We start from the raw sequence: 27,046 nt of genomic DNA, 5'->3' as shown, positions 1-27,046 counted from the left end.
GTTCGGGACACCAGCCATATCTGGCTCTGCGCCCCTTCTTGCAAGATTGAGAATAAATTCTTTTCTTCTCCACAATCTGGTGAGCCTTATTTTCTTCCAGAAGATTTCTTTCCACAAAATAAAGGTAATTAGTGGCTCTATTAACAAATTTCAGTAAGTAAAGGAAAGTCCATAAAAACTATGGAAAGATCTTTCCTGGGTTATGATTTTGAAAAAAATTAAATAATTGTGTAATGTGTTTTAAAACCTGGTAGTCAGTATGCTTTTAAATTATTAATTTTCATAACTTAAACAAAGAAAAGAAGTTTTTAGCTTCCTCTAAGGGAAAAAGAGAACATTCCATGCATAAACTATAATGGTTTCAATTTTATTTAACTTGAGTGTAATCTCCCATAGTTAATTTATAAACTAAATTAACATTATGTACGAAATCTTTAGAGTAATGAAAATTGTAAGTTCACATTGGTGAAATTAGGCTAAAGGAAAAAGATTGTAGATATGCTCTCTTAAATAAATAGAGTAAATTTCTTTGGTAATTGTAATTTAATAAGATTATTTAAACATGAGGTGGCTAGTCAATGTGGTTATAGTCAATTATAAGGAGTTTGTAAAACATCTGCCAAACTAAAAATGTTTAAATAGTTCTAGTTCTAGAAGTCATTGTTAACTAAAACTTAGATTGGTATTGGAGGCAGAAATAACTTAATGATAATAAAACCTGTCTGAAGGCCACCGCAAAGTACATATTTAAGTAAATGGTAATAAAAAGTTATCTTGATTCTATTGGAAATCTTCTGTTTTCACTTTAACAATGAAAAATAATATTTTTCCTCTATTACTAAAGTAAAGTACCTACTATTATCTTCATAGTAAAATTGTGTAATTAAACAGTCATTTGATATATGTGTTGCATTAAGTTGTTTAAAATATATATAAAAACAAGGAATAAACTTTAACATTGTCAAACTCTTGTGCATTCAAACCAGGCCTTGAATACATTACAGGTGGCCTCTCCATGTGAGTTATTGGCTAGGCTGGTCACTGACCCCTCAATTAAAAATATGTGCTATATCAGTCTCTGGTTCTGCTCCTGAAGTCGATGGAAACTATATTGCAGTTTCAAGCTCCTGCAGCAGCCAATGATGACTCGGTACAGCCAAGTGTACAATGGATATTGCCTCCAGACTGGCACTGTTCCATGGTGCCAGAGAGCACTATGCACCAGGCTAGTAGAATACTGGAAAATTGCTCTAAGATCAAGGATGCTGCGACTTGCTTACTGCGTTGAAGAACATGCTAAGTGGAGCCATGATACCAGGATATTGTAAGTGAAACTTAAACACAATTGGCATTATGGCCTGCTCTCATAGAGAGATAACATGTAAAGTATTACAAACCTGAAACTCAAAACTAATAATTGCAATCCTTATGCATTAAGTAATACATTAGTTAATATTAAGTGCTGTACTTTTATCCTGTACTAAATATATGCCTAATAATTATAACGTTATCTTTTCTATTTTGGATCAAGTGCAGAAGTATATTAGACATGTTAAATTCCTGGTAAAATCATTTTCTAAACAGTTAATAAACATGTCTATAGAATAAGGTGGCAGTCTCAGCCAGTCTCAGTCAACTTCTATATTCTACTGTACTCTGCTGTATAGCAAAGGTGAGGCTTGCTTGCTGATGGTGAGTCACCTATTGAACAAGTCAAAATTGCTAGAAATTGTACAATTAAAACCAAGGTGTAAAAAAACCTTTATTCTGTAGTTCTGATCACTCCCACAGGTGAAAACTAAGAGAATTTCCAACTTAGTGTTCTAATCCTGAGTGAAGCCAGTTGCCCAAGGAGTGCCAGTTCACCAGGAGCATCTGACAGAGCAAATGAATGCCAATCATTGAACAGCTTGGAATGTGTCTTCAGAAAAAGCTAAATGTCTGTTGCAATTTCTCTCTGAAGATAAATAACTTAAAAAAGAATATATATGCTGTTCCCACCAGCTTTTAAGGCACCTAACCTTGTCTACCTCTGTAATCCAATGTCCTCTTTTAAAAACAGGTATTCCAAATTTTTAATTAAGTTTGTTTCTTTCAGAGTGAACATCTTATTAACCATATGAAAACTTCACCCAACTTCGTACAGAATGCCAGATCCATCTTCCTCCAGTTAAAATAAATTAAGAGTTTTACACCTTATTAGGCAATGACTACAGCCCATGGCCAGCAGGAAGCAGTTACAGAAAAGAGATCGTCTCCCTTCAGCACCCCTTTTAAATTAAAGGTGTAAACTCTTCAAGGGTAAAATAAAATTAATAGATGGATCTGGAACCTGACTGGAAATCCACATGAGCACTGGTGGCTGCAGGATAACTGCAGGAGGCCCCCACCCCAGTATTCTGCTGTCCAGAATGAAAACTTCTAAGCTTTTAAAAACAGTCCTGGAACAACAAACAAACAACAAACAGCCATCCACCTCATAGCTCCAACAATAATTATGCCAAAGCTTAGCAAGTTAAACTTTGGCAAAGGGGGGAAATGATGTGGGCTATGGGTGGGAGGCTCTTTGTCTCTTCAGAGATAACCTAAACTATCTGTGACTTGTGGGTGTGGGATGATAAAAGGCTGCAGTCCTGCCCTTGGTGAGCAGGAAACAGTTTAACAATGCAAGGTCTATAAACTTTAAGTATTCAGGGGAAATGCAAACCAAATATGCTAAAAGCTTATCAAATGCCTGAGGTCCATGCTAAAAGCTTACCTAAGATGTGGAAATATATGCTAATTCAAGCCTATTGAGAACTGAAACAAAAGGAGCATTTGGCCTTTCCTCTCTGTATAAAAGGGACTAAAAAATCTTGTTCGGGGCTGGGGATTGAAACAGAAAGTTCCCGAGTCCGGCTGGCCGTCAATAAACCATTTTTCCTTCTCAAAATCATTCCTGAGTCCTGGCCTCTCTATACTCAAATAATTGAACTTCTCTCAAATTCTACAACATATAGGCCAAGATCATCTTTGGATTTAATGTGGTAAAGAAGAGCAATTTAACAGTTTCCTTCAAAAACTGTGGTGGAAGTAGGTATGAAAAATAACCTTTCTGAAGAAGTATGTATGAAAAATAACCTTTGAGTAGAATAAGAATGGACCTAAAAGGAGAGAAAAGCTACAGCAGAAAAGGCCTTGCCCATCATGGATATCATATCCCCTATCTTAGCAAATGCAATCTTTAGAATCAACACATTTTTTAAAACCTGAGCATGGGAGAATCTACTAAATCAATGTTTCCAGATATCTTTCATATCCTTTTTTCTATCTCCTACTGCCTTATCCAGGCCACTTTCTTTTTGTTTGTTTTGATTTTTTAAATTTTTTTTTAAAAAAGATAAATAATAGATCACACAAAAGTTATGTTAAAAAAACATGAGGTTCCCATTACCCCCCTCCCCCCTCCCACACCCTCCCTCCACACCCACCCCTCCTCCCACATCAACATCCCCTTTCATCAGTAAGGCACATTCATTGCATTTGGTGAATACACCCTGGAGTACTCAGGCCATTCTCTTTTTTAAAACTCTCTTTAACTGTGACGTACATACGATATGGAAAAGTTCATACTGTGGATATACATTTTAATGAATAATCATAAAGCAAAGAACCACTGGAACCACAAACTTGGTAAAGAAAATTTCCAATATCTCAAGGTCCCTGCTCTATATATCAAACTTTTTCTTTTCCTACCTGAAGTAATCTTTCTAATAATCCCTTTTTGGCTATTCTTTGTGATTTTATCATTCAGATATATCTCCTTTAACTATATAGTTTAATTATGCCTGTTATGAATGGAGTCATATTTTACATATTATTTTGTTTCTTGCTTCTTTGTTTCCACATTATTAGCTTCACCCTTATTGCTATGTATAACATGCTGTTCATTCATTTTCATTGCTGTATAGGATCTCATTACAGGTATATAAGACAATTTATCCATTCCCTTAAAATGTGCGATGCTATTTTACGCCTCTATACCTTTGTTAATGCTTTTTTCCCTTTTTCTGGAATATTTTCTATCTTTCTAGATTCAGCTTAAGTATTACCTCCTTTATGAAATCTTGCTTTAATGATCTGACTTGCTTTAATGAATTGACCACTCCCTTCCCTATGCCATGTGTGTATGTATGCCATGGCAGCTATAACACTGATTTCTTAATATGTCTTCCCCTCTCTACTAAACAATAACTTGAGGGCAGGACTCAGATCTTCATCCCAGTAGGTGACTGCTGTATGCTGAATATACACATCATGCATGTTGGCTAAATAAGTACAAGGATAGTTAGACAACTTTCAGGAAAGACTTTTGAAACACAAAGAAATAAAGTAAATGTGATCTATCATGAAAGGATAAAGAGGTTGAGCCTAGTACATTACCTGAGGTTCATCGATTTGGATTTTAATCTTCCTCTAAAGCAATTGCCACTGTAAGATTTGGGTATTGGCACAGGTCCTCTCGGGCTGATACCTTAAAGCTAAATAGCACTCTTAAATGATTATAAACTTCGGTCTTCATTCTTTGTTGTCTACCAATTCATTTTTCCATTTCCCAATTACCAGTAGACAAATAGACAACTGCTAAACAGCCTTGCAAAATAAAATAAAGTAAAAATGAATTTATTAAGAGCATGCATTTTTCACCAGAGCACAATCTTTAAAGCAATATGCTGCACTGTCATTATCTCATTACAGTAATTTCAACACTTGCTCCTGTTAACTTATTAAAAAACATTTTAAGTCATTTTCTTCATCGCAGGCACAACAAACTATCTCATTACCCAAATATGGATCAGTGGCAAATGATATGTCAAGGGACGTAATGAAAGAAATGCACAACACAGGTAAGAGTCAGAGTTCAGAGAGAGGCAAGCATATAACAATATATAACTGTAAACCACTACTTGCCAAAGAGGAAGTCATTTTAAAAAATGTTACTGTTATGCCACAACAGGGCTAACACATTATGCCTCTCTCCTTATTTTGAATTCTCTAGAGAAAAAAGATGTCTTGTTATTTAACTAAAATTTTTCTTGTATAATATCTATGTTGAACATAAATTAATCTCTACCTAATCTGCATATGTACCTAACATTGTAAAAACAGTCCTACATAAACATTTGGATGAAAACCTCAAAGTTTTTTTTAAAGCCCAAAACTTGTCATTTTAAACACATTGTCTAAAGTAGAGGTTGGCAAACTACAGCTAAAGAGCCAAATCCAGGGTGGGGGGATGGGGTTGAATGAGACCTCACATATATATTTTTAATGTAATATTATTACAAAGTCAATAAAAAAAAAAAAAAGAGCCAAATCCAGCCACCATATGTTTTTATAAATAAAGTTTTATTGGCACACAGCCATACTCGTTCATTTACATATTGCCTATGGTTGTTTTTATGCTACAATGATGGAAATGTTGTAACAGAGACCATATGTCCTGTATAGTTGAAAATATTTACTATCTAGCCCTTTCCAGAAAGTTGGTTGACCTGTAGCCTAAGCCTTGCTATTCAATGTATGGCGGATAGGCCAACAGCATTAGCATTACTTGGCTGCTTGTTAAAATGTAAACCCTCTGGCCTCAGTCAGACTGACTGAATCAGAATCTGCATTTTAAAAAGATCTCCCAGGTAATATATTATGAATATTAAAGTTTTAGAAACACTGGTCTAAAGAACATAATTCTAAAAATCAATAGAACTGTAAAAAAAAAAAGGGTTGTGTTATTACTAGACTCTCAATAGTTTATTTCTAGACGATAGCTTATTACTAGATAATAGAGGAGAGGGTTGCTTATAGAGATTTTTATAAAAATGAAAAAGAAGAGAAAAAAGGAGTTAGACTGTAAATTATGTAAAGCATTAATAATACATATGAAGGGGAGAGATTTCTAACATCTGTTTATACCGCTAGAGAGTACAGGGTATGTGCCAAGGTGGCTGTTTTTTTTATATAAAAGAATCATTCCTGTTGAAAGCAAGTCTAGGTACCATATCACTCTTCCTAGTTCAAAGGCAAGTAAATAAGAAACAAATTTGCTGATTTCAACCAAGTCCATTTGGTTGTCATATTCATTTCCTTTTTAAATATTCCATTTTCCCTTGTGTAACAGGAAAATTGTTTTTCCAATAAGGCAAGTGTGTTATGATTTGTCCCTGCAAACAAACACATTATAAAGTCAACTTCAAATCTCTATTTTCTCATGAGTTATTCTGTTCTATTTGTAACAGGTTATTTGCATCATTATGAGTTTACTTTACCCAGTCCTGTAAGAATCTGATAGAGATGAATACCATTTCTTCTTGAAGTTACAAAGCCTGATCTACCATTGTGTTTATATTTAATGACTTTAAATTTTCTAGTTTTTGAGTTGGTACCTTTCCACACATCCAAATTAGACATCTCCAAAGATAAAAGATAATAACCTATAAAGAAGCACAAAGACTATTTTGTAATCTTCCCTTCTAACCAATGGAAAGTGGGATTTAAACCTGCACAAACTTCATGTTAGAATCAGAATCCTTTCTTGAAAAACAGATTCAGGAGCTAGCTAGCAAAAAATGTCAGGCAATAATTTGAGAGGAAAAGTTATTGTTCCTTTGCTAACAATTTTCAGTTGCTCAGAGATTGTTACCTTTTGCCCCCAAACTCTCTGCTTAACACATGCTGGACTTAGCAGGCAGAGCATATTCAAGAAAAAGAAATCCTTTGTTTAAGAGCTTTCAGACTGGGCTATCTTTGATTTCAGAGATGTCAAACTGATTTCTGTCACAGAAAATTTATACCTTTTGTACCATATCACCATTCTTACCATTAAATCTAAGAAGGAATGCAGCTACTGTTGTGGAATTTAAGAGAAGTTTAATTATTTGAGTATAGAGAGGCCAGGACTCAGGAATGATTTTGAGAAGGAAAAATGGTTTATTGACGGCCGGCCGGACTCGGGAGCTTTCGGTTTGAATCCCGAGCCCTGAACAAGATTTTCAAACGTCTTTTATACAGAGAGGAAAGGCCAAATGGTCTCTTTGTTTCAGTTCTCAATAGGCTTCAATTAGCATAAAACACTACTACTTTATGGTCTCTTTTCAGAGCATCATTGGAACCAGGAGAAAATTCTGAAGAAGCCCAATATCTTGATTAGAGAAGATAGAGAGGCCTAGAGAGGTTAAGTGCACTGCCCAAGTTACATCACAAGTTGGTGTCAAATCACCAGGATGTACACTCCTCAAGGACAGAGATTTTTTTTCTTTTAAATCTTTGCAATTTCTAGTGCTTAGTATACTTCCTGGCATACAGTAGGCACTCAGTAATTGTTTGTCCAACCAAATACAGATCCCTGAATTCCAGTCTAAAGATTTTTCCACTGTGCCATGCATTTTCACATTTAACAATGGATTAATCTCTCTTTTATCTTCCAAAAGAATCAGAAGTCACATTTGAAATTATGCCTTTACACAGGTATAATTAAATCTTTAAAAGGTGGGATGGCAAAGAAATTAGTGGCTAGAGCTTAACAGACATTTTACAACCTACAGATGCCAACAGCAGGCAGTTCCCACCCTACTCCACCCCCTTCCCCCACAGTATAATGGCAATTATATTCCAGGGTGAATAATATAATTATCTAAATGAAACCAGAAAAAAAAAAAAGCATACAACACAAAAGGATTAGCTGCTCATGGACTTGCAGATGGGGGAGGCAGAGGATGGATCCAGGCTGACAATTTTGTAAAGTAGCCATCAATTATTTAAATCATTGTGACTTTTCAGACAGCATTCTGGACAGCAAGAGAAAAAAAACACTCTCGAATTTTGAAAACCATAAATTAGGAGAGAGTTGCTTGTTATTTGGTTTTGGAGTGAAACGTGCTCTGCCTTTAGAGAAAGGAGAAAAAGGGAGGAGAAGTCACCTTAAATAAGAGGTGGCTCAAGACATGACTTTTCTGTAAGTTCAGCAGAACAACACATTTTTCTTACAGTACAAGTATTGGTGTTGGTTAAACCCAATACAAATATATATTCACTACATGAAAGGTTGCAAGTTGCAAGTTTTAGATAACACTACAGGTAGAAGGAAAGAGAACTAGGACAAGAGGAGACAGGCCTGAATTCCACAAGGGGGTCTGCCATTTAACGGATAGGTCACCTTAGGCAAGTCACTGACTCTTCAATGAGGGAGTTGTATTCATTTCAAACGAACCTTCTAACTCTAAAATTCTTCTGAAGTCTAGTCTTTCTATGACAGTACCAATGCTAGCTGGGGAACATTCATATAATAGTCTATTCACATGCAATCTGGCTTTTTATTAAATAGTTAGGATTCACAAAGAATATTTTTCCCAGGTATGAATTTGGTTACAACATTCCCTGTCTGCTGTTGACTATTTCAGTCATTTAAGTAATCCAGCCAGTGTTTATATATGTTCAGGATCTGAAAATAAGGAAGTCAAGTTAAAATGGGCCTAAAATGTTTGCTATCACTTGAACTATTTGCATTCAGTAGGCTAGTTCTAAAGCAATTGATTATTTCTACCCAGGCACAAGAACTGAAATCGGGTTAGCATTCAAGAGGTGAATCTAGTCAATAGTGTCATGAGCCGAATGGATTGGTTTTCCCTAGACATAACCAGTTAAAAAAGAGTAAAAATAGCTTTTACTCTAGTCACTTATACTTACTTCTATAAAACTACTCCATAAAAAAAGCAGATATTATAAATTTATAACTTATCATATAAATATTCAATTAATGCAATTTAGATGAATATATTGAACTAGAGCATGCTTTTTAAAATTACACTTAAATTTAATTACTAATTAAAAACATTCAGCAACTTGACTAACATTAAATAAGTTATCTATTTTTGTTTTTCACTTAAAGACCAATCTTTAATTTTCTCTTATTTATGTCTCACACATCAAAAAGCTTTTGATCACTTACTGCTTACACATTTCTTGTGATTTTTCTGGTTAGAGAAAGCTATTTCTGCACTTATACTTTGGTCCCTCTGTTACACTCCCTCCACTCTATTAATTCCTCTCCAAATGAGGTCCTGTTAGAAGGCTCTGAGCTTGTTTTACACTTTACTAATAGGCAGGATTGCTGTATATTCAAGGAGGGTGTGCATGATACAACTTCTTATGCTTTCCATCTCTCAGAAAATAAACACACTTCTCTTGTCTTTCTATTTCACTTTCTTCACCTTTGACTGGGTGTATAAGTCAGGCTCCAACTGGCCCAGTTGATGCTGGCATCTAACATCCAAGGGTGTGCAAGCAAGGAAGCAAGAGCCCTTTAAGAGGCCAAAGCCATTTCTTCCCGGAAGCTTAACAGAACAGCTCCTTTAGAAAGGGTGCAAGCTTAGCTCTTTAACAAAGCAGGATTTCGTTTCCCATTTGGCTAGCTCTTTTGGGATTTTAGCTCCTTTTATAAGAAAGTCTTGGGGGAGGAATCCCAGACACCAGAATAAATTCACTTGTCACTAGCCCTAAATAACTCAGTAAAAGAATCATATTGGCTATTCTGTCCTATTATTTCCAAGTTTTCAAAAACCGAAAAGTCCCTATGCCTGTTTTGTTTTTGTTTTCTTATGGGCAAAAGCTGTTTGTTCACCTTCACAAGGCTTTTCTCCCCTATTATTTACACTATAAGAAGAAAAATCACTCAGTTCTGCATGAGTCTGCTGCAGGTGAATTTTTATGGCTATTATTTTTTCAGACAGAAGATTTTTGCATCACCTGACTCCTGGTCTTTACCATAGTTACAGCAGCATGTCTTCAGAAATGGAATGCTAAGTATTGTTTTTCTTCTTCTTCTTTTTCATACAATCTAAGAGTAATTTAAGTATTTCTGCCTTTCCCTTTTCTTAATGTAGAGTCAATAGTTTATTCATGTTCATACTTTTATTAAAGTACTAACCTCTTTGACGTACTTATTAATTTATGTTGGCCCCCTGAATGCCACTACTCCATTCATCCCCACAATTTCTACACACTGCTAAAACAATACCCAATTGATTTGAAAAATAATATCTACAAAAAAATGTAAACACGAATGTGAGCATAGCAGTTTTGTTCATAATTGCTCAAAACAGAAAGCAACCAAAATGCCCTTCAATAGATGAGTGGATAAACAAACTGGTACATCCATTCAATAGAATATTATTCAGCAATAAAAAGAAATTAGCTATCAAGACATAAAAAGACAAGAATGAGTCTTAAATGCAAATGGCAAGTGAACAATGTCTGAAAAGGCTACATACTGTATGAGTCCAATTATACGACATTCTAGAAAAGGCAAAACTATAGAGATGGTGAAAATATAAGTTATTTCCACAGGTTTAGGGAAGGTGATTGAATAGATGAAGTACAGCAATTTTTTTTAGTGTGGTAGAACTTGTGGGTACATGACACTATTCATTTGTCGAACCCCTAGAACTTTGAAGCAGGAAGTAAAAACCCTAATGACTACAATTTAAAAAAATAATCATTTAAGAGGTTGGGGGATCCCCAGGATTGAATTCAAAATGTGTTAAAGCAATCTAACTGTATTACAAATGTATGAAATAAGTCCCTGAAGGGATAGGAGAAAAGGTGCTAACTCAAGTAACTCTGGAAGAGGTAAAAGAAACTGTACTTAAGCCCTGCACACTAGTTGATAAAGCTGTTTCCCTGGAGGGCATGGATTAACAATTCTGGTAGCACTATAATACATATATGCTTCATTACATTAACTAAATGGATGGTATTTGGTGGGAACCAGGCTTTTCACTGTTGGAGAAAGAGGTTACAGTTAAGCAGGAGAAGGAGGCTAGAATGATCCATGTGGGACATCAGTATGAACTCACTTTTAGCTTAAAATAGGTACCAATGATTACATATAATATATTTATAATATGAATATATACAAAAGTTAGTATATACGCATGTATTTCCTTGCTCTGTCAACTGAGAGGGCCTAGACGTAATGACAACTCAGTAGAAATGAGCACACCAAGTGTCCCAGTCTGGGTTTCTAATACCGTTGTGCAATAAAAGGAATAAGGGCTCCTTGGGGAAGTTGCTGATTCTAGGACTGCAAAAGGAATTATGCAAGATGAGCCTGGAGCATCTTACAGCATCAAAAGGTAAGGAAGTGCTAAAAAAAATCACAGTGATGAGGACACAGGAGACACAGGAGCCAATGAAAGGGTTCCCAGTGGCTAAAGCTGTAACAGTTTGAACAATAAAGTAATATTGTATTATAAAAGAAAGTATAAAATAAATATTGTGAGTCCATACTAGTATAAAAAATTATTGAGTAAATTAATAAATGAGGGGAAGAGAAGAATTCCAATAATGTATGTAGATACTTCATCCTGAAGAAGGAACAGGCTAACTTCCAGCATCTTAAATATGCAGGCTGTGCATATTAACTTTCTTCCAAAGAGTACAGTATCAAAAGTGGGAGAGTGGGGGAGTAGCTTTACACTGGAGAAACCTAACACTATCTCAGTCAAGTGATAAAGGTTCACATCAACAATGATAAGTCATATGATAGTATGTACCTTGATATAAGAATGGCTCTTTACCTCTGTGATCTTCCTCCCCAAAACACATAATTCTAGTTTAATCATGAGAAAAAGATGAAATGTACCATATTAATATAAGATGTTCATAATGGGCAACTGAGCATGGGGTGTATAGGAACTGTACGTTTTTTTCCCACATTTTTTTCTGTAAATCTAAAACTGTCTAAGATAAAACATTTATTTAAAACACATCCAAATAGTTAATGCTACTTTCCTTGGCAAACAATATACATTACTTTTATACACCCTATCCCTAATGGTGCAAGCCAGAGCTACCTAACATAACTATAATTTCCATTTTTTAAATTCAACAAATGAATGCCTACTATGTGTTAGAAATTTCTTCTGGCTTTGAAGCAAAACTCTGAAAGGATGGAAGAAAAGGCTACCTCTGGTTTGAGAGGCAAGAAATTGACAGTCCAGCCCTCTCTCTGCCTTAACAGGCTGATAAAAGTCTTGAAACCATGAACAAACTTGGCAAGCAAGGTCACCAGAGTACTTCTGCAAGTGCCTGATTGGCAGCCTTGACCTTGGAATGACCAAGGGGACAACAAATTCAGAAAGGCTTTGTGGAATAAAAAGGAAGAAGCAATTAAGCTCCTGCATTTTAAAGGGGGCATGTGCCCAATAAGGAGATGTGTAGAATGGTTCTCATCCAAGTGAAGTTACCCGAATTTGACTTTTTAGCTATTTGCAAGTGAATACTCAGGGTATTCTGGACTCCACAGATATGACCATCCATCATGGGAATAGCAGTAACTACGGAGGAAAAGAAAGCAGATAAAAATGAACAAACAAAAAAAGGGAAACTAGAAGCCTAGACTGTTTTTTTTTTTCCCTCTGCAAAATACTTTATTTCTAAAAAGAGACAGTCCCAAAAGGACATAATGACATAGATAACCTGTTAATGAGTTAGCTGTGTGTTGCCTTTTTCCCAAAGCAGGATTTTCAATGGAAAGTTTCTGTGTATCTAAAAAGGTAATAAATGAGAAATGCACAGCTTAATCTTTCAACAAAAATGAACATTTTGCAGTCAAATGGCTGCTCTGATGGACAGAGAGGTGATGAAGAATTCCATCCAGCCATGGCCTGTGAGGGTTCAGGGAGAAAAACCTGATGGAAATTTATGAGTACAATATTTATCCCAGAAAGTCAGCCTGTCTGGTTAAATGTGACAATCAATTAAAAAAATTATTTCAAGTGCTGAGCTGAGCAAAAAGTTGGGGCTTACCAAACCTCGGGGAGCTATGAGGTCATTACCCAAAGCTTCCATCTGGAGAGAAACACTCATAGAGAACATTCTGTCTTCCTTCATGGTTGAGTTACAGGATCCCTGCCTTAGCAGGCCTATCCTAATCCAGGCTCTCTGCCATCTAATTTTGCCTGTGAACTGCCAAAACCCATTCTTCTATAAAAGCACATCCATTTGAGTGCATCTCTTCTCTAAAACCTTCCATGACAACGTATTTCTTCCTACTTCAAATTTAAACTGTTCTGCTCAAAGTTTGAGACCTTCATAATAGAATCACTGTTTCCCCCACCCCTAGCCTTGCCTTACCCAAAACACTCATCTAGAATAATCTCCTTGTTTTATAAACACATCATGATCACATCCACTTTTTGTGCCTTTGCTTATGCTTTACTTCTTGTTTGGGTTGCTGTCTCCATTTTCTATACATCCTGCAATGTCACGTTCAGGAACCAGCTCTTGCTTCAAGTCTCTCCTGATCCTCTAGTGTAATCTTCTGATCTATCACATACAGTGCTCAATTACTAATTGCCTTCTGCTGTGTTTTGAGTCATAGTTGTAAGAAATTGTTTCCCTGAGAGATAGGAGGCATGTTTTGATTTTCTTCTGCTCATCTTGTTCAGCCGGAGCACAAAACAGGTATATAATATTAATAAATAAGAATTGATACCTTAGTTTTATTAGAATTTCAACAGTAGAAATTAGTCAACTTTGTCATGTCACTCTTGTTCCAGTAGATTTACCAGATTTTTACCAGCCCATTTTAGCGTATCTATGCTAAGATTAAGTACACCCAAGTTTTGATTAGGACAGGATTCTTGAAAAACATGAAGAAAAACAGCTGCCTCATTTGAACAGTTAATCCTAAAGGACCATTTAACACTCAAACTGAGAGTGTCTTATTTCTCATTTTCTCACCAGAACATCTCTAATGCAGAGCTGCAACACCCAGACAGTGCAAAAATTACTTAGGATAAGAACCTCAAAAATTTCCGAAGAACAGCAGTTCGCTATCTACACTCATCTGGCTCCTACCACTAATCTTGCCAGATCAGCAATTCTGCTGTTCCAAAGAATAACTACCATTTGCTTGGGCTGTCCAGCCAGCCTCTTCTCTCTTCTTAGTATCTTTTGATGGGATGCTCTTCCTCTTCTACAACACTTAAGGAAAAAATAAATAAATCTGAAGATGCCTTTGTTAGCAAGTAAAGTCAAATATACTTCAAGCAAAGGCAGCTCTCTAAAGATCTGAGTGACAGAATGTTAATGTAGTTCGTTCTCTGTCAGCAGATCTGTCATAAGTCATTACCTTCTCTCCTGCTTATCCACCAAGGAGAACGCTGAGGCAAGATCAAAACAGACAGCAGCCAATCAATGTCTCAAACTCTTACCCCAAAAGAGCCCTGTTTCACAGAACCATCTAGGTGACAAGACGGCCATCGGTGGGCCTACCTTTACTCATGATAGAAAGTAGATCAGAGCCCTAGTTTAAAACTTATTCCTATATTGATGCCATTCTGAAAGAGCCTAGGGGTCAGGCATGTTTCTTAGCACCAAACAAAGCTGGTAAACAAGTGTCAAAACTGTAATTACGTTCTCATTCAGCAGTCCCTTGTGACTCTTTACCAATGTGGATAAAGCCTTCTGGCTTGTTCTTTTTAAACTGACCTCATAACCCAGATGTAATAGATGAATTCTTGAAAAGTTGCATTCTGAATTAAAATCTATTTCAAAAACAGTGTGAGAGATGATGGATTACTGAAGAAAACATATGGAATTAGGACTGACCTCAAAGAAACAAAAATTTTGAGATTTTAAATGATTCTTATAAAATGTAAGGCTGGTTACAGATAATATTCTGCAGACAAAAAAGGGGGAAAAAAAGGTTTCTCCATTTTCTTGTCCCTCTGGACTTTCTCAAAGGCCTAGCTGGCTATACTACATAAGAAGTCAGTCTAAATGTACACCTATATATACATAAATATTATTTCTCTCCTTGCAGAAAGCTACTTATAGAAGTCTGGTTAAAATTAGCCAGGAATTTCTCTTATAAACTGGCCAGCCAGCTAAGATGCTATTTGCTAATTTTTTAATACAGAGACAAGACTATAAGTTAAAGGTATTTGAAAAATTCAAATTAATCATATAATGTAACTGTTCTACCTGATATAAAACTCTCCTTGGCTCACTTCACAGCCTTCTGCATCAGTGGTTATGAGGACAAGTTCTCTCGTAGTAATATATCAATAAAGGCCCTGTTTATAGATTAAACCCAAGCATGAACTGGTCAATTTTCTGTTCACATCACTATTTAAAGGAAACATTTTGATGAGTACTTTTAGAAACCAAACCCTCTTCCAACAAAGCAACTTCTCCCCCACTTAATGTATCTCTCTGTATATTCATATTTTCTAAGTAAGTTATTAAAAATCTAAGAAGAATATCATGATAAAGTACTTAAACAATTGATTGGGAATTCATGTCTGGGGTAAGTGAATGGCTGAAGAGGAATTAAAATTGCTAGATTGGTAATGTTATAAAAATACTGAAAAATATTAATTGTAGAATTTGGGTGGTGAGTAGATGGGTGTACCATGTACATTTTTAAAGTTTTTTTGTATATTTAAATTTTTTTTTAATGATAAACTGGGAAAAAATATTGCCAGGTTCTGATATTGGCTGTCTAATCATGTATGACAGAAACTGTTGGCCAAGACTAGTGACCAACAGAAGATTTGCATTTAATAGAAAACATTTTTATTTCTGAAGACACTTTCTTAGCAGCATTTCTTTTAATACTAATGGGATTGGTATTTCTGAAGGGAGTGATCATGTAGCTGTGTGGACCAATAAAAATAATTATTATGAAACAAGATCTCAATATGTAAAGCACTTTATAAAGCCCTGCTGAATACCTGATTCCATTGTACTTCTCGACTTAGTCTCATAAGGTAGTTTGAGCAAGCATCATTCTCATTTTATAGATGAGGGAACTGAAGCTCAGGGAAGGTTAAGTGGCTTGTTGAAAGTCACAGAACTGACAAGGAGGCAAATTCAGGATTTATATGCGTTTCCAACCATGCCATGATGAAACTTACATTAATTATTTGCGAGAATTGTTATAAAGAAACATAAAAAGTAAAATATTTAAAACAGTAATAGAATTAACAATACAAAAATAACACAACTTGATAAGTCACTCTGAAAATACAGTTGTAAAATCCTTAAAATCCTCATTAGCAATGAATTTGCTGAGTTGTGTTGGAAGTGAACAGGTGAATGCTGAAAGCCACAATGACAATGTAAGCAATCAAAGAAAACAGCAAAGTCATCTTCCACTCCATCTTTATGGATAAATCCTAAAAAGGTGGTAGGTTATTTGTTGTCCCTACTTGTCAGAAAGATGCCAAGCAAACTGCTAGTGAATAAATTATTAAATCTCAAAGAAAATCAAACTCACTAAATGTGGCAAGTTGGTGTTCTATCTATATAAACACAGGAGAATCAAATTAAACCCCACTCCATCTTGGTTTTAAGACTTATTTTAGCACAGTGAGACTGTTAGCAACACTTCTTAGAGCTTACATGGGAAAAAAATCAATTGATCAGCTCTCTTTTCAATGTAATGATTTTTATGATGACTTCCCACAGACCTTAAATGGGAATAATCTATTTACACTAATAAAAGCTAAATCTATTCTGTACCACAGAGTGGAACATCAACTGGCCGTGATGCAAATGCTGTTCAAATGCAACATTCTTTGTATTAACATAATCTCATATAATGAAAACAATATGCTATTGCTCCTGGCACATTCCTTAGAAACCAGCAAGGGGTTACTGGCAGTACCTTGGCTTAGCTGGGGAGATAACAGGTTTGGGTTTAGGTGTAATTATCTCTAGCAAGTCATTATACTGTAAGCAGCTGTGACCACCAACTTTCAATAAGGCTTAACTATAGCACAAGCAATCACCTTGTTTCCTAAAAACTTTCATTCTGAATCTTGTTGACACCTAGAATTTAGACCATCCTGGACCTATAGCCTGTACTTTGACACTGCCTCCTGCCAGAGGGTCTTCAAGGAAAATTAAGCAAAGTGAATATATGCATTCAATATAACTTGCTTCCAGTCACTATCTTTAGTGGCCATAAACACTGCATGCTGCTTCTGTTGGTAATAAATGATCAGTAAACAAACTGAAGGAAACTGAGAAAGAAGGTAAAACAATATCATCTCTTTCTGTTGCACTGGGGGTTAGAAAACAAGTTACTAGGTGGGTGATAGAGTATGAAGAATAGTAAGTAGGATAAACAACAGGAATGGCAGGTTGAGGTAGAGGCTGGAAACCCATCAAGGGGAGCGAGCGTTAAAGAGCAGGCAGGTAACACGGATCAGAGCAGTCAATGCTGAAATCCAAACTTAGTTACATGGGGTAGGAAGAGGCTATGTTTTACAATCATTATTCCATTTAATCATTAGAGTGTTCCTATGATATGAATTTTACTATTCCCATTTTAGAGATGAGAAAATAGGTACAGGCAGGTTAAGCAATTTGATCACAGCCACAAAGTTACCAAATGAAATAACTTGGATTTAAATACATTTGTATCTGATTCTAAGACTTGTACATCTGGATTCAAAGTACTAGTCTGTCATAGACTCGACTGAATTAAAGAATGCTTCAACTCTAACTTTTATGTACTCCCTTTCCCCTTTCAGGGCAATATCTAAGTCCATAGAGTAAAAGATCCAGTGGCACTAATTCTGGCTACACATTGGAATCATCTGGGGATCTATAGAAACTGATGCCCAGGGTCCACCCCCACCCCAACACCAAGTGAAGGTGGGATCTGGACACTGGTATTTTCAGAAAGCACCTGGGTGAGCCTAATGGATGGTCGGAGTTGAGAACCACTGCTGTAAGGTCATAGGTAGAAGTGTGGAAAGTGTAGCTGGCTGAATTAAAAATGAGAGTGTGGTGATGGCAGGCAGATTGCAACTGTTTCACTTCTCAGAAGTTATTCTGACAAATGAGGAAAATGAACATTTAAGCATTTAAAACGAAAGGTTTCAAGATTGCCTAAAATTTTTATTTACACAGCTTATGCTTTTTCCTCCTGTGATAAGGGAATTGGAGCCTGAGTATTAGGAAAGCTGCCTCTGCCTCACGGTGCCCTACATGAGCCAGAAAATGTAAGCTTATCCTGCATTTGGAAAGAACCTCGCAAAATTCAGCAATGTGCTAGACTAGGGAGCAGCTTCTCCTGCTGCTGCAAATATTGCTGTTACAATTTCTGGGCCTGTATGTAACAAAGCTAAATACAGTAGTTTTTTAAGTGACTACTCTTGTTCATCACAATGCCAAGAGCCCATAGCATAAGATCCCATTTCCTAACTGCCAGCTGGGCATGGTGGGGTTGCATAAGGCAATGCTTCTTAACGTTAGTGTGCATCAAAATCGCCTGGAGGGCTGGTTAATATACAGCTTCTTGGGCCTCACCCCAGAGGGCAGTAAGATTCAGGAATGTGCATTTCTCCCCAGCACCCCAGTGATACTGATGCTACCAGTTCATAGCCCACACTTTGCACAGCAGCAGTAGAAGGCACACCTCTCAAGCTGTAATGTGCACACAAATCACCAGGCAATGGTTCAAATGCAGATTCTGATTCAGAGATCTGATGCTCATTTCCAGCAAGGGTATGGGGCCAGGGGCGGGGGGACACGGACTTATACCTTTGTCACATGATAGATGTCCACTCAGCAGTCTGATAAGGGATAAAAACCTTAGGCATTAGTCCTTTCCAGCCTCTATTTTAGATGGAGACACTAAAGAACAAATAAAATTAAATGATATCCCCACATCAATGATAAACTAGGGAACTGTCTAAGGAATGAACAATTGGTGCTCTCTTAGAGACATATAAAACAGTAGATTGTATCTACTTCCATCCATTTGTGTAGCTTCATGCCCAGAATGCCAGTATATCTGACTCAGGAGTAATGAGGAACTTCCCTTAGGAGATTTCCTTAATTTGAATCAGCATGCTTTGCCTTGCAATGATTGGAAGTCATTTTGCTAAAAAACAAAACAAAAACAAAACAAAAAAAAACCGATGGCAATAGAGGAATCTCAGATGGTAGAACCACGAGGAATATTCTAATCCTGCTTTCATACTAATAGCATTACAGGCATAAGAACAGTACATATTGCCTACAACTGAAAGCAGGAGGATTGCATCCAGTACCCATGTGGAATCTAAGCCCCCTCTTGACATAGATGTGCAATGGACACGACCAATCCAATGTCCACAGAGAAAATGTGGCATTAGTGTGGGAAGGGTGGCCATGGTGGCTGCTGGGTGCGGGGAATGGGAGGAAGAGATGAGATGGGGAGGCGCTTTCGGGACTTGGAGTTGTCCTGGGTGGTGCTTCACGGACAATTACGGGACATTGTAGATCCCCCCAGGGTCTACTGGATGGAACATGGGAGAGTGTGGGCTATGATGTGGACCATCGCCTATGGGGTGCAGCGATGCCCAGAGATGTACTTACCAGGTGCAACGGCTGTGTCATGATGATGGGAGAGAGTGTTGCTGTGGGGGGAGGGGGGATGGGGGCGGTGGGGTTGAATGGGACTTCATATTTTTTTAATGTAATATTTTTTTTTAAAAAATGAAAAAAATATTGTCTGAAAAAAAAAAAAAAAAAAGAACAGTACATATTATTACTTTGAGCATTTAAAAAAATCTTAGACCCAAGATCATGAATCTTATTCTGTGGGTAGGAAACATGCATGTACACATCCTGATATTAAGGAAGCCATCATAAATTCATTATTTTCATTCACTCATCCATTTATTAAATACCGAGTGTCTCCTCTATGTCAGGCATTGTTCTAGAAGCAGAGAATTTAGAAAAGAACTAACAGCAACAAATATCCAACCTGTTCCATCAAATTTCCAAATTTGAAATTTGGCATTCATATTTTCAAGCTGTTGGAAAATACCTTAGGCACTGAAGCAAGAGATAGGGTTCCATGTTTTCACTTCTCTGTGAGGCAGTATAAGGGAGTAAGGAACTTAGAGCAGTGCTTCCCAAACTATGGTGAGAACGCAGTATTTTTTTCTCCCAAGATTTGCAAATTGAAACTTTTACAAAATGAAAAATGAATTACTAGAAAAGACATACAAAAAAATCACAGACATACAAAAACAAGTACCACTTGATTAGATTGCCTGTGCTTGAATTCCAGTTCTGCTACTTACTAGCTCTGTAACTGTGGGCAAGTAATTTAATCTCTTTGGTTCTCAGTTTCCTCACCAATATAAAAACGTTGTAATAAGAACACCACTCTCACAGAAGTATTATCAATACATGTAAAACACTTGAAAGTCAATGCAGATAAAATACTTAGAATAGTGCTTGTCTCATAGTAAATGCTATCAGATTATTAGCTGCTATCATTAATATGTCTACTCTTAGAACTTATTATTATTACTATTACTACAATACCACTAGTGTTACTCTGCTTTGTCATTTTGGATAACACTTGCACAGTTTCTTTACCTATAAAATAATTTTAATTTCTTCCTTCCTATTCACTCTCTCCCTCCCTCCTTCCTTCTACCCTTCATAAGAATCCCGTGCCTAGAAAGTTAAATCGCGAATGTAAAAGCATGTTACCACCCTTATAAACACGAATTTATACTGCCCAGATGCATTTGGGGGGGAGAGGACAAAGTGTCCCGGGGTTCTCTTCAAACATCTCTCAAGCACTGCTTCTGAATATCAAACAAGTGAAAGCACCACTGAGACAGCTGTCCTTCCAACCTTCCTGCCTCAGGGGAAAGGCACAATCCTTTATTCTGCTTTGTGACCAAACAGAGGTCTAGCAGAGGTAACTTTAAATGACATTATCACCCTTATGTAAATGAATATTTAACCCACTTCCATCCTTGGCACACACGTATTTCTTCAGGCTCCCACATTTTTTTGGATTCTGAGCTAAAGTTTTTGAAGACTATTTCTACAGATTAGTCACGTATAATTAGCTGGGAATGAACATATCAAGGAATCACTGAAACAATTTAAGAAATATTGAAACCTGAGCATAAGCAACTATGTTGGGACACAATTTACAATTATTATTAAGCACGAGAATTTCTCAAATTGGGAAAGGAAGATAACCATCTGTCATTTGCTTTATTAGTCTTATAACTCTGAGAATATTAAACAAATTATTGATACAGTTTAACTAATTGGCATTTATATTTAAAAATTTATGAAGAAAAATAACCAAATAACAAAGCAGGTATTTTGGCTCTGAAAACAAATTTGGAGATTAATAGCTTAAATGGTTTTAATTTCAAGATTTACTCACTTACTATAATTATCAAATCTTGATGAGTTAGAAGAAAGAAGAAGTAACATGGAGTTCTTACCTCTCCTTAGAATGGAGTAGCTGATTTAAAGGCCGGGAAGAATGGTAACACACACAAAAAAACAGCTGGTGATGAGGTAGGTGGCCTGACAGACACGTCAGTAGACTGCTCAGAGTTGTCATTTAGTTGGCAATGTGTGACCCTGACATAGCCCAGATTATAATCAACTAGTTGTGAGTTTTAAAATGTCTGTTACTGAAGCTGAAAATTATGTTTAATAAACCACAGATTTACTCTGTAGTGTGTTGTTACTTTTTTTCCCCTTCCTTTAAATTCAGTTCACTATGTGTGTTAAAGTGGTTCTATAAAGCATATAATAGATTACTGTATAGAGAAATAAATACTGGGAGGTTTTTGGATGGAGATGAGGCCAATAAAAATGGTTAGACAAAAAAAAAAAAGAAAAACAAACAACTCTTTGCCAATTCTCCATTTCTCCTCTTCCTACTCTGACCCTGTAGTTATTCATGACCCTCAAAACTCGGTGTGTCCATCTGCCTATCTATCCATACCTTCATTCACTCAATTAATATTTATTGAGCACCTTCCAGCTGCCAAGTGCTATACTATGCTTTTGGAACTTACCTTCTAGTAGTGAAAGGCAGAAAATAAACATGTCAGGAAAGAAGTTAATTAATATTAATAGTGGTAATAAGTGCTAATAAGGAAATAAAAACACCGAAAGTGTTAAAATAATGATAAATTGGGATCTATTCAGGATTCTGGCAAAAAAGAAAATTTGACTCAGATGATTCAAATGAAGAAACATAAATGAAGGGAAGACAGACAAAGGATGTTGACGAATCCAGAGACTAGTAACGGCAGAAAGGTGTCATCAAGAGACCAGGTAAAGATATGGTGCTGCCAGAGCCCTCTGAGAGCTAGAGCTATGGAGAAGTTTCACCTGGCAGGACCTCTTCTTATGAAGGGATGTACCCATGGCCAGAACCATGATGCAAAGTGGTGGGTGGTGGTGAGTGAAATAACAACCTCTCTCTCCTCTTACCCTCCAACCTCCTGCTAGTGCTTCCTCTTGGGAGAACCCAATCAGAAGCCACCTGGGAATCTAAGTGAGACAGTCCATGGGGTTTGGCCTTCTGGAGAACAGAAAAGAAGAGAGAAGTGTAGAGAATAGATGGAGTCGGGGAAATAAAGGAGAATAACCAGGAAAGCAGAGCTATGTAGGACAGCCAGGTAAAGCCCTCCCCGTGGAAGGCATATTATAACTAAGAATCAGGGGGTAGAAGGTTCCAGCCATTAAAATATCCAGTGGGAGAACAATCCAGCAGAGGGAAGAGTGAGCACATGCTTCTGCCATTCCTCCTACTCTACATCCCATACCTAGCTCACCAAACATATTATAATACAGAGCAAAACAATCCAATTGAACACCTTCCTAGGTGGGATGCTGTCATTCAAGTTCTCAGAGAAGCAAATGCCACTATTCTGCTTTCTCAATATCATAAAAGAGTTTGTTCATATAAAAATAATACTAATATACGGGAGACCTACCTATGAAAGGTCTGGCAATTCTGTTAATTCTAATGTACAAAGAAGGGAAAAACGAGGACAAACACACACAAACACATATACACACAAGCAGGTAAGGACAGGCAAATGAAGCAATTGCAACTCCCCTTCATTTATACAACTTCTCTTTGAGGAGCTCAAGCCTTCCATACTATAAGTTGTACAACTTATATAAAAGTGTGTTATTATGTCCATCACTCTCTTAAATGAAGAAACACTAAAGATTACAATAAGTAATAGTCAATGTATGCCCAAAATTCAAAGTCATACTAATTTTCTTTTGTTTTTGTATTTACATAAACTAAAATATATATAAATAAGTACCTCAAATATCCATTTAGATGTTTACTAACAAATTATTTATTTCCATTGCCCAGAAATCATTTGTTGACATAGTCAAAGTAAATATTTCAATATTAACAAGATTATTGCTTAGATTAAATTATCTAAGTTTTAAAACAAGCTGGCTGGTTCAAGTTCACTGAGAGCTAGGTATGTTATTATATAGTAAGTCTGCCCTCAAATGAGCAAGGGGCTTCCTATTGGTACTAAAGTATGTAGAGTTAACTTCCTTGCTGTTATTCCTTTCTACTCCAGGATGCATTTGAAGGGCAAACTACAGTCAAATAATGAGGAACTGGCTGCATGTTAATGAGGCTCACCGTCTCCCACATTCAAAGCTAATTATTTTTTTCTTAAAGATCATAAGGAATTTCCATTATTCTTATATGAGTCTTAAATTTCCCTAATGCCTGTTTATTTCTTCTTGTTTTGTCCCTGAAGAATAGAAACAGATGGTAATTTTTCTTCTTCTTTTTTACATTTATGACTGTTGCCAAGTAATGAAAATTGCTGATGAGAATAGTAAGTGTGAACTGTACTGTTACCTGTAGGAGAGGCCGCTGTACCCCCAGCACCTTCATGGTGTCTGCACTGGCTAGGATCTTCAAAGGGTCAGATGTTTTAGTGACTCCCTCAATCTCCTTGTTGATCTCGGCCAAGACCTGATTGAGGAAGATGTTTTTGATGTACACGGTGAGAAACTCTCGAAGAGGACACTGTTTGGCTGGACCAAGTCCTAGGGCATGCTCAATCTCCTGAATAAATCTGGAAGCCAAATAGAGTAAAGAGGTTATTAAATGTATCAGAACAATAGTATATGACACAACTTATATGGGTTCAGAAATAGATCCCCACATCTATGGCCAATTGGGTTTTTGTTTGTTTGTTTTTTTATGGTGAGATTAAGGATATTTTATTTATTTATTTATTTTAAATATATATTTAATTAGAGAAGTTATGAGCTTAAAAGACAATATTTGGGTGGATTGTACAAAGCATGGAACTGTGTAACACAGTGAACCATGTGGTAGATGATGGACAAATATGAGAGCATTCTCCTAGGAACTATAACAAATATACAATACTAATACATAGTGTTAATAATAGGAAAGTGTATGAAAAAATACGGCCAACTGATTTTTGACAAGGGTGTCAAGTCCACTCAATTGGAAAAAAAATACTTTCTTCTATAATGGTGCTGGGAAAACAGGATTTCCATATACAAAAGAATGAAGAGTGACTCCTATCTCATACCAAATATTAAAATTAAATCAAAATGGATCAAAGACCTAAACTATAAAAAAATCCAGGACTATAAAACTCCCAGAAGAAATCATAGGGAAGCATCTTCAGGACCTTGTGTTAGACCAGGGGTTCTTAACTTTTTTTGTTCCACAGACCCCTCTGCCAATCAGGTGAAAACCACAGACCCTTAACTAAGTCCACACTATACTGTGCATTATTTAATAAATATATCATACCCACACCAACACATCCTCACAAGAATAATGTGTTTTTTTTAATTTCAGTTCAGGCTCACGGACCCCTGGTTAAGAACCTCTGTTTAGACAATAATTTCCAGAATTTACATCAAAAGAACAAACAAAAAAAGAAAAATAGATATATAAATGGGATTTCATCAAAATTAGAAACTTTTGTGAAGTTCTTTCACATGCAAAGAACTTCATCATGAAAGTAAAAAGACAACCTACAGAATGGGAGAGAATATTTGGAAACCACATATCTTGATAAGGGCTTAATATCCAGAATTAACAAAGAAATCCTACAACTCAAAAAGAAGACAAAACAATTTGAGAATGGGCAAAGGACCTGAATAGACATTTCTCCAAAAAAGATATACAAGTGTGTTGAGCGAAGCAAGCCAGGCCCAAAAGGACAAATATTATATGATTGTGTTACTATGAACCAAATATATTGTGTAATATATTATATGATTCAAAAAAATTTATATGTATTCAGTACATTTAACTGAGAAATGTATGTTTTATTCACCTGTGTTTTCTTTTTCTTTTTAAATTATTGTTTATATTTTCAATTATTAAATGTACAAAATAAAGTTTAAAAAAAGAAAAAAAAAATAAGATATACAAGTGGCCACAAGGCACATAATAAGATACTCAAAATCATTAGCTATTAGTGAAATGCAAATCTAAATCACAATAAGATAATATTTCATATCCCATCAGAATGGCTCCTATTCAAAAAAAGGAACAAGTATTGGAAAGGATGTGAAGAAACAGGAGCACTCTTCCATTATTGGTGGGAATGTGAAATGCTGTGGCTGCTGTGGAAAACAGTTTGATAGTTCCTCAGAAAGTTAAGTATAGAATTACCATATAACCCAACAATCTCACTTCTAGGTATATACATAAAAGATTGACTAGAGGGACTCAAACAGATACTTGCACACCGATATTCATAACCGCATTATTCACAATTGCCAAAAGATGGAGGCAACACATGTGTCCATCAACACAGGAATGGATTAAAAAATGTGTTATATATAAACAATGGAATATTATTCTGTTGTGAAAAAGAACAAAGTTCTGATACGTGAAAAAACATGGATGAACCCTTGATACATCATGTTGAGTGAAATAAGCCAGGCACAAAAGCACAAATATTGTATGGTCTCACTGATATAAAATAATAATATAAACAAATTCATAGAGTCAGAAAGTAGAAAACAGTTTACTAGAGGCCAGTGTGGGGTTAGGGACGGGGAAGTTAATGCTAATTTAGTACAGAATTTTCTGATTGGGGTGATGGAAAAGTTTTGGTAATGGATGGTGGTGATTTAATTAACACAGCTGACATATCTGAACGTGGTTCGAAGGGGAAATTTTAGGTTGTATACATGTTATCAGAAACTAAATTTAAAAACAACCACCATAGGACTGTACAAAACAGTGAACCCTAATGTAAATTATCGACTACAATAGTACAATCATAATAATATTCTCTCATATAGTTTAACAAGGGTACCATGCTAATGCAAAATGTTAATAATGGCCAAAGGCATATGGGAAATATATTTTATACATGATTTTTCTGCAAACCTACAACTTCTCTAACAAAAATAGAAAAAATACAGCAGGAAAGAGTCATATAAGAAGCAAAGTTTTCTTGTTTCTCTATACATTTATAACCAATAGTAAGAGAGTTTTTAATATTTTGACAAAAATTTTAAATGACACAGATCATGATTTTCATGGATTTTTAAGATCACTTTGCATTGCTTTCAACTGCATGCTCAATTTTTATGGTCTCACATTATTATGCAAAGAAAGAGCTATCTTGTACTTTAAAATTTTCTCAAGAAAAAAGGGCAGGAGGGAAGAAAATATACCAACACATAAAAAAATGAAATAAAGTCAAAAGACAAGATGACTAACTGGGAAGATATACTTGCAATGTATAACACAGATGAGGGCTAGAAGACAACTTAGTAGGAAAATGGTCAAAGGACATGACAAGATAATTTACAGAAAAATAAAAACACCTTTAAACATAAGAAACAATCATTAACTTCATTCATAATAAGAAAAAAAAGTACAAAGTATACCGAACTGAGGTACCATTTTTTGATACCCATATAATTGACAAAATTCCAAAAGTTTGAAAAGGCACTCCTTTGGTATAAGTGGGAAAAAAGAGACATTCTCGTTGATGGGAGATGAAAAATGGAACAACTCGTATGAAGGGCACATTGGCACTATCGTTCAAAATTACAAATATATTTCCTTTTGACCCAGAAATCCCATATCTGGAGAATTCTTCCTACAGCTATATCTGAATATGGATGAGATGATCTATATATAAAAACGTAGATCATTGTAGCACTGTTT

General features: G+C 36.0%; 1 protein-coding gene across 1 annotated transcript in view; it reads right to left on the bottom strand.

Moving 5' to 3' along the window:
- Positions 1 to 27,046, bottom strand: part of EXOC4 (exocyst complex component 4) — a 909,491-nt gene that overhangs the window by 221,672 nt on the left and 660,773 nt on the right. The window contains exon 11 of the mRNA XM_058297373.2: positions 23,723 to 23,942. Within this exon, the coding sequence (XP_058153356.1) occupies positions 23,723 to 23,942 (220 nt within the window). The remainder of the gene's footprint in view (positions 1 to 23,722; positions 23,943 to 27,046) is intronic.

This window comes from Dasypus novemcinctus, chromosome 5 (assembly GCF_030445035.2).
Source record: "Dasypus novemcinctus isolate mDasNov1 chromosome 5, mDasNov1.1.hap2, whole genome shotgun sequence".
Lineage (NCBI taxonomy): Eukaryota > Metazoa > Chordata > Mammalia > Cingulata > Dasypodidae > Dasypus > Dasypus novemcinctus.
The sequence above is the reverse complement of the archived record's forward strand: the minus strand, read 5'-3'. Positions and strand labels throughout refer to the sequence as shown.